Source organism: Oncorhynchus mykiss, chromosome 6 (assembly GCF_057628025.1).
Source record: "Oncorhynchus mykiss isolate SJ-2025 chromosome 6, ASM5762802v1, whole genome shotgun sequence".
In the NCBI taxonomy this organism is placed as follows: domain Eukaryota; kingdom Metazoa; phylum Chordata; class Actinopteri; order Salmoniformes; family Salmonidae; genus Oncorhynchus; species Oncorhynchus mykiss.
Genome location: NC_143027.1, coordinates 19,395,394 through 19,414,907, shown reverse-complemented (window position 1 = coordinate 19,414,907; position 19,514 = coordinate 19,395,394). Strand labels below are relative to the sequence as shown.

Here is a 19,514-nt window from a genome sequence, read left to right as displayed (position 1 = left end):
ATGTGTCATTTAGGCCGACTGAATTAGCCACATCACATTATGGAACCACTATGCAATCATATTCCCATTCCAATAGTAAGTTGTTGGGGTCTTCATATTTCTCCTGTTTTTCTAGTATTTTATTGTTGTTGATTATTGCATTGTTGGGTTTGAAAGAAAGGCATTTACTTGTGCATGTGACATTAAGTTGACACCTTCCTCAGTTGTTTAACAGGTATCTAGCCTATATGTTGGGCCATGAGAAAACCCCCATATTTTGTATTCATTTTTAAATAGAGGACACACACACACACACACAAAGCTAGAGCACGACCAATGTGCCTTTTTTGGGTCCGATGCAGATTCCAATTTTTGGGGGACAAAACTTACCGATAGTTATATCTGCCAATATACTTTTTTCACACTGAGTTCTCATACACTGTCATCCAAAAAAACAATTGTCCAAGAAATATGCTTCAAATGTTGATTTCATACATTGTGACAATGACACATCATGAGAATGGTGTCCAGAGAAGTTTGAGATGGCCTCTTTCACCCTGTGTTGAAAATCATTCAATGGAAATGTCGCCCGATATCCATTCATTGGTAACAGAGACAGTAGCTGCTTCAAACAGAAATCAGTGTGCAGCATATGAATCAGATTTCCAAAGCAGGGAAGAGGGGGAGGTCATAGAGGACAAAGGGATGAAGAGAGGAGGAGAGAAATCAGGTCAGTGTGTCCAAGAAACAAAAACTATTGTCTACCATAGCAATAAAATTATTGTGTAATTTACAATCCAATGAAATCATCTGAAGATGTTAATGTTTTTTCTCCAACTATTCCATCTCTCTCTAACGCCACCCCACCCCTCTCTAACCCCAACCCTCTAACCCCACCCCTCTCTAACCCCGCCCCCACCCCACCCCTCTCTAACCCCACCCCACCCCTCTCTAACCCCGCCCCATCCCTCTCTAACCCCACCTCCATCCCTCTCTAACCCCACCTCCATCCCTCTCTAACCTCACCCCCATCCCTCTCTAACCCCACCTCATCCCTCTCTAACCCCACCCCCATCTCTCTAACCCCACCCCCATCTCTCTAACCCCACCCCCATCTCTCTAACCCCACCCCCATCTCTCTAACCCCACCCCCATCTCTCTAACCCCACCCCCATCTCTCTAACCCCACCCCACGACATGCATCCTCTATCGTGGGATAATTCAATCAAGCCTGATTCTGTTGTGCTTTGACGAAATTACATTTAAATCTGATTTTCTGAAACAGTCACGGGTGACAGTGTGTGTGCACGCGCGTGTGTGTGTTTCCACAGGACTGTGGTTGTTTATTGTGTGTGTGTGTGTGCAGAAGGAACAAGTAGGCTAAGACGAGGAAAATGGCACAACACACACACAGGTAATATGTGTAGGAGGGAGATCAGCAACAGAAGAGAATGGCTACAGTCAAATGGATATGAGATGTTTCTCAGCCCCAGCTACAGTATGTCTGTCTGTATGTATGTATGTCGGCTAGTCCCTGTATGGTAATGGTTTCCTGTTTAACTTTACTCTCAAACCTGTCCCATGGGGGCAAGGGGGCCTACTATATGGAGAAACACTTATTCTAGTCAATGTAATCACAGTGGGCAATTTGGGTCCGAGTGACCTCTGTTCGTTATCCTCTTCCTGTTTGTGTATTTGAATGTTCCTTCCTTTCTCTGACTCATTTGTTTGTCCCTTTGATTTGTTGTCATGATGCAGGAAATACGTCTGGATTCACTTTTATCCCCCCAAAACTGTGCATAAACAATACGTAGCCTAAACAGCTCACATACGCTCGGACACACACATAAAAGACTCAGCTGAGAATGAAGGACAGGACAGAGGGGATGGGTAGAATCCATAGAGGGAAGCGCACTCGCTCTGTCTGTCTGTCGCTCTGTGTCTGTCTGTCTGTCTGTCTGTCTGTCTGTCTGTGGGACCCCACCTGGGACCTAGAGCAGAGCTGCCAGTAAAAGCTAGCAAGAGAAAATAAAACGGGAGAGGGGGAAGTCATAGAGGACAAATGGAGGAGAGAAGCGAGATCGGAGGGAGAGAGAGGAGTGTTGGAGACTAGAGGTTATGTGGGGATTGAATCACTGATAGATAGATGGATGGGATGGCCAGAGGGATGGGGAGAGGATCTGATGAACATAAAACCATTGCCTTGGGGGCGGCTGGGTAGAAGGTTGAGGAGAAAGCCCCTAGCCTACACATTTTAAAACATAATTTAATGTAACGAAAAAGAAATGCTTTCTCCACTTCGCTTTCCAACCAAGGATGTTTAAGCCATGGTGCGAGCTTTAGGTGGAACGAAGGTCAGCAACTCTTGGTAGGACACATCAACGTCACAAACAGCCACTTACTTGCAATCTCACTCCTCCACTATCACATCTGCCCTCCTCCCTCGTCCCCTTACTCACCGTGTCCTGAGTGCATGCCAGGCGGCGTCCACATCAGCGTACAGGTTCTTCTCGGAGGGTTTCCCCGAGCTGGCCCCGTAGCCCGAGTAGTCGTAGGAGAAGACGTTGCAGTTGATGCGTGAACCCAGGCCGATGTAGAAGCTGCTCATCTGGCCCAGGTCCACCGCGTTGCCGTGTGAGAAGAGGAGTGTGAAGCGGGCGTTGGGTGAGCAGCGCACAAACATGCACGCGATGCGGTTGCCGCGTGAAGTGCGTGTCATGAAGCACTCGATGGCGTCCTTCTCACGCGCTGAGTATTGCCAGTCTGCGCGCTCAGACAGGTGCAGGGTCCAGCGGCTCCCGCTCTCATCACACATGAGGGTGTAGGTGGGCTCCGGTGGCAGGAAGGCCAGCTTGGAGGTGATCTTGCTGGGGCATGGAGGGCAGCAGAACAGGCAGCACAGCTCACTCAGGGACAGGTGGTTCATCCTCAAACACTGCTGGGGGAAGGGGAAATAAGAGGAGACATTACCATTCACTATTACTAATAGGGTATTATTGACATGGCACATTCAATAGCCTACATTAGCTTGATCTCACCAAGACTGAGGACAAATGAAGGGTTTAAGGTATGTGTGTGCGGTCTGTACGTGTAGTTAGGTTAATTGTCTCATTTCCAGCCCCAGCAGTTATTGACAGCCATTTTGAAAAATATGCTCAGACACACACCGACACACAGCTGCGACTCACGGCAGTCTCGACCACTGATGCATGCCTCCCACAAACAGACCAACAGACTGAGCCACATACGTTAAAGCCTATAACCAGACTTCACCTCAGCTTAAACAGAAACCCCTTATCAGATATAGAGTCTTATCTAAACACGTTGAGGCTAAAAATGTGTTAGTGCTTCGGGACTCGAGCGCGAGAAAAAGCTAGAAAATAGCATTACTGTGTTTAGGTTACTAGGCTGGTGTGCAGCGATTCTCAAAGTTCTCTGCCCACCCTGTTAGACATATGGGCAAGTGGGAAATGCACATGAACTCCTCTTAGGCCTGCCCTTAACTCAGAGCTGTTTTTTTACATACACTATCGATTCCCTTCTGTATGCATGGCCTCCCTTGGCCCCGAGATCATTCGACAGCTATAGCACTGATAAGCATTAATTCTGTCTGCCTCAAAGTGTCAATCCTAAATTCGGTCCATTGCTATATAATGCTTCATTCTATAGCTAGAGGACTTCTGCTTTCTCTAGGAGTGATAAGTATCATTTTTTGACTTCATTTGTTGTTTTTTTCTTCATTTGTTGTTGTTGTTTTTTTCTTTTTGCTAGCTAGGGCCATCTACTTGAAGTGCTGCCTGTCTTCCCAGTAGCCTACTTGGTGTGTGAACTAATGCACAGAACTTTCTGTTGATCGTTGACACATCAAATAGGATTAAGGGTATAGGTCGACCGATTTTTTTGTGTGTTTTTTTTAACACCTTTATTTAACTAGGCAAGTCAGTTAATTAAGAACACATTCTCATTTTCAATGATGGCCTAGGTACGGTGTGTTAACTGCCTTGTTCAGGGGCAGAACGACAGATTTTTACCTTGTCAGCTCGGGGATTCAATCTTGCAACCATACAGTTAACTAGTCCAACGCTCTAACCACCTGCCTCTCATTGCACTCCAAGAGGAGCCTGCCTGTTACGTGAATGCAGTAAGAAGCCAAGGTAAGATGCTAGCTAGCATTAAACATATCTTATCTTATCATAAATCACTAGTTAACTTCACATGGTTGATGATATTACTAGTTTACCTAGCGTGTCCTGCGTTGCATATAATCGTTGCGGTGCGTATTCGCGAAAAAGGACTTTTGTTGCTCCAATGTGTACCTAACCATAAACATCAATGCCTTTCTTAAAATCAATACACAAGTATATATTTTTAAACCTGCATATTTAGTTAATATTGCCTGCTAACATGAATTTCTTTTAACTAGGTGTTCTCTTGCAACAGAGTCAGGATATATGCAGCAGTTTGGGCCACCTGGCTTGTTGCAAACTAATTTGCCAAAATTTTACGTAATTATGACATAACATTGAAGGTTGTACAATGTAACAGCAATATTTAGACTTAGAGATGCCACCCCACCCGTTAGATAAAATACGGAATGGTTCCGTATTTCACTGAAATAATAAACGTTTTGTTAACAAAATTATAGTTTCCAGATTCAACCATATTAATGACCAAAGACTGATATTTCTGTATTTTATTATGTTATAATTAAGTCTATGATTTGATATTTGATAGAGCAGTCTGACTGAGCGGTGGTAGGCAGCAGCAGGCTCGTAAGCATTCATTCAAACAGCACTTTAGTGCGTTTTGCCAGCAGCTCTTCGCTGTGCTTCAAGCATTGAGCTGTTTATGACTTCAAGCCTATCAACTCCCGAGATTAGGCTGGTGTAACCGATGTGAAATGGCTAGCTAGTTAGCGGGGTGCGCGCTAATAGCGTTTCAAGCGTCACTCGCTCTGAGACTTGGAGTAGTTGTTCCCCTTGGTGGGTAACGATGCTTAGAGGGTGGCTGTTGTCGATGTGTTCCTGGTTAGAGCCCAGGTAGGGGCGAGGAGAAGGACGGAAGCTATACTGTTACACTGGCAATACTAAAGTGCCTATAAGAACATCCAATGGTCAAAGGTATATGAAATACAAAATGGTATAGAGAGAACTAGTCTTATAAATACTATATTAACTATAACCTAAAACCTCTTACCTTGGAATATTGAAGTCTCATGTTAAAAGGAACCACCAGCTTTCATATGTTCTCATGTTCTGAGCAAGGAACTTAGACTTTAGCTTTTTTTACATGGCACATATTGCACTTTTACTTTCTTCTCCAACACTTTGTTTTTGCATTATTTAAACCAAATTGAACATGTTTCATTATTTATTTGAGGCTAAATCGATTTTTATTGATGTATTATATTAATTTAAAATAAGTGTTCATTCAATATTGTTGTAATTGTCATTATTACAAATAAATCAAACAAAAAAATTAGGCCGATTAATCGGTATCTGCTTTTTTTGGGCCTCCAATAATTGGTATCGGCGTTGAAAAATCATAATCGGTTGACCTCTAATTAAAGGGGCAGGGCAATTGGTGACTGTTGTGGTTTAGGTAATCAGTGACAGAGGCTGTCTCGTCGTCAAAACTAAGACCGTCGCCGAAACGAAGACAGTTCTGCTGAGTTATAGGAGGAAGAGAGAAAGGCTCCACACCACTCTCTCACTTGAATATCTTACCTAGTTACTTTCAGATAGCATTTTGCTCCATTGTAGCTTTGGCAACTATGTGTGTGTTTTCTATCCCAGTTTGCTTCTCTTCCTGTAGGCTTTACAGATGCTCCCCACCCCTTGGCTGCAACCCTTCTAATTTAGTGTACCCTGCGCGCAAAACCCATGTGGAATTCCTGGTCTCCGGCAGCGTTTGGAACTGCCTATCTGTGGTCAAGAACGCAGAGTTCATCTTAGCCTATACTGCCCTTCGGTCCCTAGACTTTTTGGTCCTGATGGAGACATGGAACACCCTAGAGAATACTGCTACTCCAGCTGCTCTCGCTTCATCTGGCTAGTTCTCTCTCATAGTCCGAGCGCATCTGGTCATTGCAGTGGTGGCACAGGACTGCCCATTCCTCCTAAGCTGAGATTTTCTATTTTCTCCACTCAAGCTCAACATTGTTGTCATCTATCCCCCACCATGTGCCCTTAGAGAGAGTTCCTTAACGAGCTTGAGCTCATTTCCTGACAATGGCTTACCACTCTTCGTACTGGGTGACTTCAAGCTCCTGATGTCTGCCTTCGACTCGTTTCTTTTCATATTTTTATTTCTCCTCCTTGCCTCTTTTGACCTCACCCATTCCCAGTCCCTTCCCACTCAAAGCAGGCAATACGCTTAACCTCATCTCTACTAGATTCTGTTCGGCTACTAACGTCACGGCAACCCCCCTTCAGGTCTCAGATCACTACATTGTTTCCTTTTCTATCTCCTTCCCCAACCCTAGCCACTCAGGTTGGCATGCGCCACCACAATCTTTGCTCCCAATCTCCTCTTCTATCCTACCATCTCTCTCTTCTGCTAAATCCTTCTCCCCCCTGTTCCCTGATTCCACCTTTTCGACCCTACTATCCTCATCCTATGACTTGCACTGTCCCCGCCACTCCTGCTCCGTGGTTGATTGACTCATTGCAAGCTTACAGAACAGGGCTGCAAGGAGCTGAGAGAAAATGGAGGAACCTTCTCTTCCTCTGTAACCTCTGTATCCTCCATCCCCTCCCTAATCCCTTTGCAGACAACTTTGTCAACTACTTTGAAAAGTTGGCGAAAGCCACTCCTCATTCACTCAGCCTATTGAGTCCACCACTGGTCCTGCTCACACAGAACTACCTTACGCCTTGACCTCTTTCTCCCCCCACATCTTTTTCATGACTAGTCAGCCAACACATCTATAAAAGCAATTCCGATTCTAAGGGACCCCATAACGTTACACATCAGCTAGGGTTTGTTTTAGAGACTATCCAAAAGGCCTGGTTATAGACATCCTGATACATTTAGCTACAACGTTAGTTTACGGTGGTACTGGAGATTTATCAACGCCTGTCAAGTAGTCTGATTAATCTGGCTGTAATACACAATTAATTGGTATATACCGCCTGATTAATCTTTCTAGTCGGGGGTGCTTACCAGAAATGATTCGTAACGATTATATATTAACGTTAAAGAAAATAAATCGTAGGGCCATCTTTGCCAGCCTATGATGACTGAAATGTAAACAGTGGTCGGTAAAGGTACAGCAAACACGTCGTTGTGTTACGGATGTAATCGTTGCTCTGAGTAAAGTAACGGATCGCCAAACGACTTGTGGGAACTCCTTCCCCCTTCTTCACGCAAAGTGATTGAGATGCATAATATCAAATATGTTCACGCCACACCCTTAAACGAATGAGAAGTACTTCCTAACAGCCAATAATTGACGTTATTAGTGAGCTAATAGTCAATATCATTTTTTTGCTAGTAGCTAGCTAGGCTACCCGAAGAGGATCACACACATACCTGGTAATGTTGCGGATTGTAGTTAGTATTTCGATGATTCTGGCGTGTAACTTAGCTAGCTAACTGCCGTAGACAGATAACGCGTACAAGTAGCTAACGTTAACCAGGCAGGTTGACTCGAAATGCCTTAGCTTATCTTCCCTTCGTCCACTCTGGTTAGCAGGGTAGCTATGAATCTTCTTGACGTTTACACACGACTACTGTCTAACCAAACCAAGCTCCAACTATTTGACACTCAGTCTTGTCCATGTGGTCCGGATATTAACTTAAATGTCTCCACAAGACACATGTAAACCAAATATGTTATATAATGTTGACTTCAGTCACAGGTTCAATACTTGTAGCTAAACCACTGTTGCTTGCTGACTGTCTTCTGTACGGAAAACGGAACAAAAAAAACATCGAAAAAGTAGTGACGCCAGTATGATTGGATTGGCTTATAAGAAAGCCAATTAGAAACGAGTATTTTCTAACAAAGGCCAATCATATTGCTCAGATTGCTCAAGGCGTTACCTCGGTTAACTCGGTGTAGAATGACGTAATTATTGTATTTTTTGCGGACTGGGATAAGGGAAATACGTTATCTAAAAGAGAAAGTGTCAATACGATATTTCAATTAAAACAATACTATATTCACATGTGGATTTTTATGCTATCAAACGTTGATATTGAGATTTTGCAAAGTTAAATTGTAACTCTTTATCCGACGTCACTCATGACGAGGCATATTCTTCCGGGTTATTTTGTCGTGCCATGTGTTGTGGGATCTGAATTCTGATTTTAGCAAAATGAGTTCTCAAAAAGGCAACGCTTCTCGCTCGCGAGGACAGAAGCACCAAAACACGACTGCTTACAAGAACGACAAATATGGAGCAAGTGTTCAAGTAAAGGTACGGTCTATGACTGACTGGCTAACGTTAAATAGCGCCGTCATTAGTACAAGACATGATGGCAGTATGTTAGCAAAACAGTTGGCTAGCTAGCAAACCATTTGAATTAATTATGTCTGGCAACTATGTCTACCATCCGTATTGATAATGCTGGGCTGATTTTAGGTCTGTTTTACTTTTCCCTGTGTAAATCTGGTGCTGATATTGTTGCAGATAGCAAACTCAAAGGTCCACGAGGGGTTGTGCCAACGCTGCAAGGAAGTTATTGAGTGGAAAGTCAAGTACAACAAATACAAATCCCTCACCCAACCCCGAACATGGTTAGTACGTTACACACAAACACACACACACACTAAAACATATATGCACTCAGTATCGTTTGAGAACGTTTTGATCCAATAGAGCCAAATCGAGGTAGGATGTACCAAGGTGCATGCATTTACACCACGTATCTAAAAGATAACTCATAACACAATTCTATTATAGAATGTTGTGTGTGCTGAATTTGCATGTGCAAGCCAAGCGCCGCCACAACTATCAGTAGCACTGCCAATGCTGTACAAACAAGCACACACTGGTTGTTTTCAGGTTGGATATTCACACTTGAGCCAGATTCCAAATAAGTATGACAGTTGGAAAAATTGTGCACAACATCGCACAGGTCTCATTTTCACGATTTGGACATTGGTTTGCTTTCCAAATCTATTAAACATGTGGAAATGTGAGCAGCATTTTGTATTCCCAGTTGAATTGGTTAGGGACTGTAAACAAAGTGAGAACTTTCACATTTGAATTTCAATAGCTCCTTGGTCATGTGACCTACTGACTTCTGACAAGGTTCAGAATCTACACTCAGTGGGCCTACACATTGCACACCCTTTAGTTTGTCCATTGTCACCTTGCATGTTTTTACATTAATTTTTCAAACTTTGTAATTTCAACAGCTCCTTGGTCATGTGACTTACTGGACTCAACCAAGGTTCAGAATGTCCACTGACTACCCTTCTATATTGCACACCCTTTTGTTTGTCCATTTTCATCTCACACAATTTTACATGAATTGCCTGCTCTGTTCCCCTGAAGGACAGTGTCACTTACACCCCTATTCACTTGGGCCTTCTCCCTGGGGCCTTCCTGACTTCCAGGCAGGCCCCCATTGACCTGGTGACCTCTGACTCCTGGCCTCTAGGCCTACACTCCCTGCCCTTTCCCTGAGCCTGAGAGTGTTTTGCTTACTCCCTGGAACTACAGACCTCCAGACCTCCACACCTGCTCTCCCTACCCGGTCAACACCCCTCTCCCTTGGCCTTACACGGACCTCAAACCGTGCACCATCGTGCATACATTTATTTTGTCCCGCTACACCAAACGCGATCACGACACGCAGGTTAAAATATCAAAACGAACTCGGAACCAATTACATTAATTTGGGGACAGGTCAAAAAGCATTAAACATTTATGACAATTTAGTTAGCTTGCACTTGCTAGCTAATATGTCCTATTTAGCTAGCTTGCTGTTGCTAGCTAATTTGTCCTGGGATATAAACATTGTTGTTATTTTACCTGAAATGCACAAGGTCCTCTATTCTGACAATTAATCCACACATAAAATGGTCAACCGAATCGTTTCTAGTCATCTCTCCTCCTTCCAGGCTTTTTCATCTTTGAACTTATATGGTGATTGGCATCTAAACTTTCATAGTATTACACCGACCGGCAACACAGTTGTCTTTCAATCACCCACGTGGGTATAACCAATGAGGAGATGGCATGTGGGTACCTGCTTCTATAAACCAATGAGGTGATGGGAGAGGCAGGACTTGCAGTGTGATCGGTGTCAGAAATAGTCAGGACTTTTATTTTAGCCCTTGGCAACGCGCACGTGACGCAAGTGGTGTGGTCAGCCTGAGTATAGCTTTCTCCCTGGAATTACTAAGACATCTATAGTCCCGCTGTCAGGAACCACGTGCTCCTGGTGACCCGCCCGCTTATTCCCGCTCAGAGACTTAAGTCCCCACTCCAACCTCCACAGCCCCCCGAGTCTGAGGTCCGAGGTAGTCCGAGTCAAAGTGTCACCAGGACTCTGAGTGCCCCCTTCCTCCCGCCTTGGGAGGCCTCCTCGTGCACCTGGTGACACTTTGACTTCCACAGCGAGTCCCAACCTGAGTCACATTCCCACCAGAGGACGGGCCTGGGCGGATGGGCAACCACCACCCAGCCCCCTACCTATCGAGAGCCCAATGTCTTACACCTTCTACCCACCTGAGCTCTCACACTCTGTCTGGCCCCTGGACCTTCTGCATGCACCTGGTAACCCGTAAGTAAAGGTGGAGGAAGAGGCCTTCTGTCTCCGACAAAAGCTTGGATCGAGGGCTGACTTTCAATAGATCGCAGTGAGTGAGCTGCTCTGCTACGTACGAAACCCTGACCCAGAATCGTGTCGTCTACGAGTGATTTAGCACCAGGTTCCCCACAAACATGCAGTCCGCATCAGGAGAGGGGCGGCAACTCATCCGGCCACACCCCAACCCCATCAAGAATGGCTCTACTCACCTGCCAAAAGAGACAGGCTGTCCCCGGCCAACCGAAGATCTGCGGCGCTACGGTATTGTTACGTTTAGGGGGGATTCTGACTTAGAGGCATTCAGTTATAATCCCACAGATAGTAGCTTCGCACCATTGGCTCCTCAGCCAAGCACATACACCAAATGTCAAACTGCGGTTCCTCTCATACTGAGCAGGATTGCTAATGCAGCAACACATCAGTATGGTAAAACTAACCTGTCCCACGATGGTCTAAACCCAGCTCACGTTCCCTATTAGTGGGTGAACAATCCAACGCTTGGTGAATTCTGCTTCACAATAGTAGGAAGAGCCGACATCAGAGGCGCAAAAAGGGATGCCGCTATGAACGCTTGGCCGCCACAAGCCAGTTGTCTCTGTGGGAACTTTTCTGACGCCTCCTGCTCAAACCCCAAAAAGTCAGAAGGATCGTGAGGCCCCGCTTTCACAGTCTGTATTCATACTGAAAATCAAGATCATGCAAGCTTTTGCCCTTCTGCTCCACGGTAAGTTTCTGTCTTCCCTGAGCTCGCCTTAGGACACCTGTTACTGTTTGACAGTTGTACCGCCCCAGTCAAACTCCTCACCTGTCACTGTCCCCGGTGCGGGGAGAAGCGAGCGCTCGCTCAGGGCTTGCCTCACCGGGTAAGTGAAAAAATGATAAGAGTAGTGGTATTTCACCGCTGGCCGAGGCCTCCCACTTATTCTACATCTCATGTCTCTTCACAGTGCCAGACTTGAGTCAAGCTCAAAAGGGTCTTCTTTCCACGCTGAATCCGTCACGCCTGTTACCTCGGCTGTGGTTTCGCTAGATAATAGGTAGGGACAGTGGAATCTCGTTCATTCATTCATGCGCGTCACTAATTAGATGACAAGGCATTTGGCTACCTCAAGACTCTTAATTATGTCCTTCTGTTTACACCCCAAAGGTGGTGTGAGTGTGAACGCGAAGGGTAGCATGCAACAGTCAGATAGCATCAAATTGACCTCCAGTCGAATCACGTCCGGCGGTATCAGAGGCTTTTGGACATCAGTTGCCGCTACAAACCTTCAGGGGACTTTAACTTATTTTTTTAAAACTCCCAATCGACATCAAGTGCCAGTGCAATACTTATAGGATTGAAAACCAAATACCCGTCGCAGTATCGAGCGGCACCATCAACCGGGTGTCGGAAGAAGCAACAGAAAATAATCCGCTTTCAATCATTTACTTTTCCAGTCAGCCGCCTGGGACACAGCCATAGGAACCACCTTTACCAGCACTTTATCAATATTCCTCACTTGACATGAGGGGGTCACAGTCACCCCATGGGTGATTTGAGTCCGACCGCGACAGGTTGGTACGCTCCTTTTGAATTTAATGAAGCTGACATTCAGTGATCCATGCCCAGTAGGAACCTAGACTTCTTCCATCCATTTGGGTCCACAACAAATCGCTGGGTGTGGATGGTACTACCCACATCAGGCGTAGGGCTCCCTCCCCAGACAAGCTGGAGATACCTCTCCCCACTTCGTAGGGCATGAGCCAGATCCATGCAATGCTCTATCACTGCAGGGCCAATGTGTTTAGTCTCCGCCTCGAGTCTAGTGAGCGTAGAGGAGACCTCCCCACCTACAATGTGTGGTGTCCCGCACTCAGGCAAGCCTGAGGCCTGGTAGTGTCAGCTAATGGTAAGGCACATGCCATCTCCACTACATGCTCCAAGGAGTGTGGGAGGAGAGCTCCCACATAGAATGTGTAGAGTCCCACACCCAGGCGGACCTGGCAGTGGCCATAACTGCTAAGCACATTCCATCTCCATTTAGTGCTCCACTGTTAGCGGGACTAGCCGAAACATACGTTGGATTCAAACCTTTGCGGTTTAGAGTTAGCTAGGTATACAGGGGACGTGTGTTTAAATGTTTCACCACAGCTACTCTGTGATCCGACTGATGTTAGTAGTACACTTTCATCATCTGTCTCCCAGGACTTAACTCCCCCCTCCCAGCCAAAGCCAGGGATGCGTTCGCACCATCATTCTCTGGCTTCCTGTCAAGGTAAGGATTAGTTTACAAGAGCCCTACAGCAAATCATTGTCTGGTGGATCCGCCCTCACATTTTCATGCTTGACCAAAAGCCCCATATTCCAGGACCGAGAGCTCACAGGACACCACAACGCTTTCCAGGGCATGGGCCCCTCTCTCGGGGCAAAACCATTCCAGGGCGCCCTGCCATTCACAAAGAAAATAACTCTACCTGGAGTTCCCGTCAGCTTCTCCTGGATTGGTCACGTTGCCTCACTAGACGCCTCAACCCGCCAGTCCGTGGACATTCTGAAAGTAGTTTGAGGTCAGTAAGTCACATGACCAAGGAGCTGTTGAAATTAAAAAGTGTGAGAAATTCATGTAAAAACGTGTGAGATGAAAATGGACAAACTACAAAGAGTTTGTAATACAGAAGTGTAGTCAGTGGACATTCTGAACCTTGTTTGAAGTCAGGTCACATGACCAAGGAGCTATTGAAATTTAAAAAATTTAATAAATAATTTCAAATAGTGCGAGATGTAAATCGACAAAAAAAAGTGTGTGCAATGTCTGTCTATGCCATCGGATTAGCTAGAACCAGTTTGAAAGTTTTAGGAGTAATGGTTAAAGAGCTATTGCAATTTGAATAATGTGATTTGGTCCACGAACAATGTTTACAATACCGTGTTGGTAATAAGGCATTATTTGTTCCACTGCTACTTCTGGGGTAGCTAGCTAGCTTTAGCTTGGTACCTAGCTAGCACCAATACAACCAGCCTGAAAACAATGACCAGTAGAAACTGCAGTCATTTCAATATTCTTAGCAATGATTTAGGAATCCTTGTAAGTATTAGATAGGTAGCCATTTGTTGTTCGCCAATTGAAATTGAACTTCAGTTCATAAAAATAAATAACTAGCCAACTACTTAGCTTTGGGCAACATGGTTAACATTATAAGCAGCCAGCTAGCTTCATCTGGCTAGTGAGGCTGACCGGACTGGGTTATATTTTGTGAAGCTAGCCACAATAAGGAGTAGGCACAATAGTGGAATTTGCAGTTTGCCTTCTGAATAAAAGCACCTCTTTGAAAGTGATGCAGAATTTTACAATTGGTGGAATCATGCCATATTTAGACTAGACAATGAAATGGGGTATCAGTCTACTTGGTGACACCCACAGAACACAACTGTGAAGAGTTTACGCAAATATTACTGTTGTAGCACTTATCGTGTGACTGTGTGAAATCACCTCCCCAGTCAGTTTATTGTGTTTATTGACATTCATATTGCACTGTACAGCTTTACCTAAGGATTGGGTATCAGTCTACTCAATACTACTCTACTCAATACCAATATATTTTTTCCCAACGTCCTCAGTTATCAGACTCAAACATGCAGTATTGTTTTTCATCGGGACCCAATCAAATTTATTTATAAAGCCATTCTGACATCAGCCAATGTCACACCGTGCTGTACAGGAACCCAGCCTAAAACCCCAAACAGCAAGCAATGCAGGTGTAGAAGCACGGTGGCTAGGAAAAGCTCCCTACTAGAAAGGCTGGAACCTAGGAATAAACCTAGAGAGGAACCAGGCTGAGGGGTGGCCAGTCCTTTCCTGACTGTGCCGGGTGGAGATTATAACAGAACATGACCAAGATGTTCATAGATGACCAGCAGGGTCAAATAATAATAATCAGTGTTAGAGGGTGCAACAGGTCTGCACCTCAAGAGTAAATGTCAGATGGCTTTTCATAGCTGATCATTCATAGCATCTCTTCCCGCTCCTGCTGTCTGTCTCTGGAGAGTTGAAAACGAGTAATGTTCAATACACATAGTAGGCTGACAAATGTGGCTCAATTAAGTTGTTTCAGAGTCCAGCAATAAGAGCTACAATGCTAATGTTCTCTGGGTGTCACTGAGTAGACTGATAACCCATGTTATCAGATCCACAATCTGTAGGTAAGGCTGTACAGTGAAATAAGTCTGCCCCCATTACAATTCCAAAGTCTAATACATCCAGTGTGATTTCAACAGATTTTTTTGTCAAATGAACAAATAGTATTTTGTTGATTTTTATATAACATTCCAACCTTTATTATGATCTATTCAATTATGGCATAATTCTACTGTTTGTATTCATTTGCATCACTGTCAATGACATACTTTTATTTTAAAGGCTAACTGCGAAGTCCACTATTGTGGCTAATCCTTATTGTGGCTAGCTTCACATAGATGGGTCCAACCACCATTAATCAAATAAGAACTGTCTTATAAATTAGGGTTATTTTAGATGACACCTAGCTATATGGTTAGCTGGCTAACTATATAGCTACTGAAACAGTGTGTCGTTTTGCTATGTTTTTGGGAAAGAACGCTGTTTGCATCTATCCGCTAGCTAGCCTTTTATGACCAGCACTGTTGGTGCGCGAGAGAACTTCACCAGCATCATAGCATACGTATTGATGAATCGTTATGACCAACATATGATATACGAGTGATAGTGTAATAACGACATTTAAAAAAGTTAAACGCTTTGTGACGTGCAGAAATATTCAGGTCCTGATTGGTCAACAAGCTTATTTGACGCGTCAAATAGTGTTATTTGGCGTGTGTATTTTTTTGACACGCAAAGACCCAAACGGCGTTCCATACATATCTAGCCCTACAAAGCTCGATGTACAGTTGATTGTTTTACATTTTAGATTTAGCTGACACTCTTAACCCTAATTGCTCCTGTAAAACGGTTGGGGTAAGTGCCTAGATCAAAGTTTAGGGTTCTTTTACACCTAGTCGGCTCGGGGATTGGAACCAGTTACCTTACCGTTACTCGGTTACTTTACGGTTACTGGCCTAACACTCTTAACTGCAAGGATACCAGTGGTACTTAATAACAGTAAGTACAGTTATTGTAACAGTAACATTCCATCTTAGGACATACGTGTTGGAGTTAAGTACTCTGCAAATGACTACTTGTTTTAGCAGTACGCGTCCCGTGTTGGGAGATCTGTAGACGGTTCTGATTGAAAAGTCGTCGTTTGCAGTGCCCAGGAAATAATTAAATGCACTTGTTAGATGCTACCACTCCAAATCAAAACCAAACATGCATGTCCAATTTAATTGTTTTAGTAGGAAGACCAAGGGAAGCTTTTGGGGATATGTATGGGTGGAATGTTGGCTAGTGAAGGGGTGTGGAGAGGAGGACATGGGTATTCAGGGAGTGTTTCTATGTGTTTCAGTGTGAAATGCTCTCAGAAGACTGTGAAGGATGCTTATCACGTCATTTGTAAACCCTGTGCCCTGAAGCTGGAGCTTTGTGCCAAGTGTGGGAAGAAAGAGACCATCGTAATTCCGTGAGTGTTCCTACTTCCTACACTATGGTGTATGTGTGAGTCTAAAGCCCACAAGTAGTGGGCTAAGCTGGCAGAGGTGTTGCTTGGGAACAGGGATGTCTGTTTCTACTGCCGTCTACTGGGTGAAAACAAATAGTACACATTTACCTTATTCATTGTAAGCTAAATAATAACTATGTTCTCATTTAGCATGTAATTTGTTGTTTTGAATGACCGCTATCAACACCATAATTACAGCATTTCGACTATACAGAAGTCTTTGTCAGATAAGTCATGATAACACAGATTATTATGAAATGATTGTGTATTCTGGCAATTTTTAAATGGCCTTCAGTGGTGAAAACCCTTCGTGTTCAAGTACTCATGAATTTGTTTGAGTACTCATGTTAGCGCTTTAAATCTGGATCAAATGAAATTTTATTTGCATGTCTATAGCACATTTCTTACAACAAATGCATTTCAAGGTGCTTAACAAATAGAAAATAAATTAAATGGGGGTGAAGGCAAAAAGTTCTGTTCAGGTTACTGGATGTTCTGATACAACTAAACGTATTTTCACTGCACTTGACATGAACACATCTTAGCGTTTGAAATGGTCTCTTTATAAATGTAACCTAGTAGTAATCCCTAATAATATGAGTGCGTAGGGAAGACCGGGGAAATAGCCTGTCAGTTTCAATATCGCCAATCAGGAACGAGCTAGAATCATGTGATTCACCGTGCACATGCTCAGTTTAGTTACAAAGTCATGTGAAGAGGCAAGTCACTGCCACGCTCAGCAAATTTTATTTCCCAAAATAGTTTTATGTTCAATAAAAATGCATTCATTCTTGAAATGCACGTGTTAATTATAGGATATTTTTTTTAATGTTTCATTTTACCACAAATACTGTTACAACTGAGGGTCAATTGTAACATACTGTAACTCTCCTTGTTTGAGACAAAATTATGCCTTCTGTTTGCTTTAAAATGATTACAGTCGAAGTTTACATACACTTAGGTTGGAGTCATTAACTCGTTTTTCAACCACTCCACAAATTTCTTGTTAACCAACTATAGTTTTGGCAAGTCGGTTAGGACATCTACTTTGTGCATGAAACGTCATTTTTCCAACAATTGTTTACAGACAGATTATTTAACTTATAATTCACTATCACAATTCTAGTGGGTCAGAAGTTTACATACACTAAGTTGACTGTGCCTTTTAAAGAGCTTGTTAAATTCCAGAAAATGATGTCATGGCTTTAGAAGCTTCTGATAGGCTAATTTACATCATTTGAGTCAATTGGAGGTGTACCTGTGGATGTATTTCAAGGCCTACCTTCAAACTCAGTGCCTCTTTGCTTGACATCATGGGAAAATCAAAGGAAATCGGCCAAGACCTCAGAAAAACAAATGTAGACAAGTCTGGTTTGTCCAATTTCCGGTACCATGTTCATCTGTATAAACAATAGTACGTAAGTGTAAACACCATGGGACCACGCAGCCGTCATACTGCTCAGGAAGGAGACGCGTTCTGTCTCCTAGAGATGAACGTACTTTGGTGCGAAAAGTGTTAATCAATCGCAGAACAACAGCAAAGGACCTTGTGAAGATGCTGAAGGAAACAGGTACAAAAGTATCTATATCCACAGTAAAATGAGTCCTATATCGACATAACCTGAAAGGCCGCTCAGCAAGGAAGAAGCCACTGTTCCAAAACCGCCATAAAAAAGCCAGACTACTGTTTGCAACTGCACATGGGGACAGAGATAGTACTTTTGGGGGAAATGTCCTCTGATCTGATGAAACAAAAATTTAATTGTTTGGCCATAATGACCATTGTTATGTTTGGAGGAAAAAGGGGGAGGCTTGCGAGCCAAAGAGCACCATCGCATCCATGAAGCACGGGAGTGGCAGCATCATGTTGTGGGGGTGCTTTGCTGCAGGAGGGACTGGTGCACTTCACAAAATGCATGGCTTCATGAGGGAGGAAAATTATATGGATATATTAAAACAACAACTCAAGACATCAGTTAGGAAGTCAAAGCTTGGTCGCAAATGGGTCTTCCAAATGGACAATGACCCCAAGCATACTTCTAAAGTTGAAGCAAAATGGCTCAAGGACAACAAAGTCAAGGTATTGGAGTGGCCATCACAAAGCCCTGACCTCAATCCCATAGAAAATGTGTGGACAGAACTGAAAATGCATGTGTGAGCAAGGAGGCCTACAAACCTGACTCGGTTACACCAGCTCTGTCAGGAGGAATGGGCCAAAATTCACCCAACTTATTGTGGGAAGCTTGTGGAAGTCTACCCAAAACGTTTGACCCAAGTTAAACAATTTAAAGGCAATGCTACCAAATGCTAATTGAGTGCATGTAAACGTCTGACCCACTGGGAATGTGATGAAAGAAATAAAAGCTGAAAATCATTCTCTACTATTATTCTGATATTTCACATTCTTAAAATAAAGTTGTGATCCTAACTGACCGAAGACAGGTAATTTTTAATAGGATTAGATGTGAGGAATTGTGAAATACTGAGTTTAAATGAATTTGGCTAAGGTGTATGTAAACTTCCGACTTCAACTGTACATCAATTTGTAGCAGACAAATGTCGTTGTTAGTATCACATTTTGAACTCAACTGGCCAAGAAGTAAAACAAATGTGTTACAATTAATCCTGATCCACTGTTAGTTCAATAGGCCTTTGTGTCTAAATAACAACGTGTGCTGTTGGACTACTACTTTCAGACTGTAAAAATCTAAAGGGTTACATTTTTCATACTTTTTTTCATTCTGCTTTCACCTAATAGGGTTGACAAACCGAAGCAGGAAGAGGAGGAAGACACCAATCAAAAGACGACAGGATGCACTCTGAGGAAGAAAGACTTAGATGAGTTTGACAATGAGGATTTTGGCAACTTGAGCAGTGACTATGAGGACTTTGCCAGTGACTCAGGTCTTGAGAATGCAGGAGGCAAGGCCCCTATCGCTGATGTGGCACATGTTAGTTTCAAAGACTAAAGACAGCCAAACCAAGACCACCATAACTGTACCTCTACTGTATTAATATACATTTCCTCTGATTATACATACTTTTGCATAGAAGCCTCTTCACTGTAGATTTCACCACTCTCATACAATAGCCTACTTGTATTTGGGGTTGGAACATTAAATGAACAAAGCCCACTTTCAATGAACTGTTTTGTAATA

At 43.6% G+C, this 19,514-nt stretch overlaps 2 protein-coding genes and 1 pseudogene across 5 annotated transcripts in view; 1 reads left to right on the top strand and 2 right to left on the bottom strand.

The window, feature by feature from the left end:
• The window catches only part of LOC110525411 (alpha/beta hydrolase domain-containing protein 17B), a 17,353-nt gene extending 9,306 nt beyond the window's left edge, over window positions 1–8,047 (bottom strand). Inside the window, exons 1-2 of one of the 4 annotated variants that reach the window (XM_021605482.3) lie at window positions 7,513–8,047; window positions 2,439–2,917 (exon numbers count right to left, since the gene is read on the bottom strand). In XM_021605482.3, coding sequence (XP_021461157.1) covers window positions 2,439–2,905 — 467 coding nt within the window. In that variant the 5' untranslated portion in view covers window positions 2,906–2,917; window positions 7,513–8,047. Of the gene's footprint in view, window positions 1–2,438; window positions 2,918–5,175; window positions 5,230–7,512 lie in introns of those variants that run through there. The other 3 variants (XM_021605483.3, XM_090237163.1, XM_090237164.1) reach the window with 3 other exon arrangements.
• Window positions 7,934–19,497, top strand: LOC110525409 (uncharacterized protein C9orf85 homolog). Its single transcript, XM_021605481.3, has 4 exons — window positions 7,934–8,402; window positions 8,616–8,722; window positions 16,204–16,317; window positions 19,115–19,497. Exons 1-4 carry the CDS (start codon window positions 8,301–8,303, stop codon window positions 19,323–19,325), a joined length of 534 nt encoding a protein of 177 aa, XP_021461156.2. The 5' UTR covers window positions 7,934–8,300; the 3' UTR covers window positions 19,326–19,497.
• LOC149982783 (28S ribosomal RNA) lies at window positions 10,758–11,741 on the bottom strand (annotated as a pseudogene; the record flags this gene model as incomplete).
• Window positions 19,498–19,514: the final 17 nt, after the last annotated feature.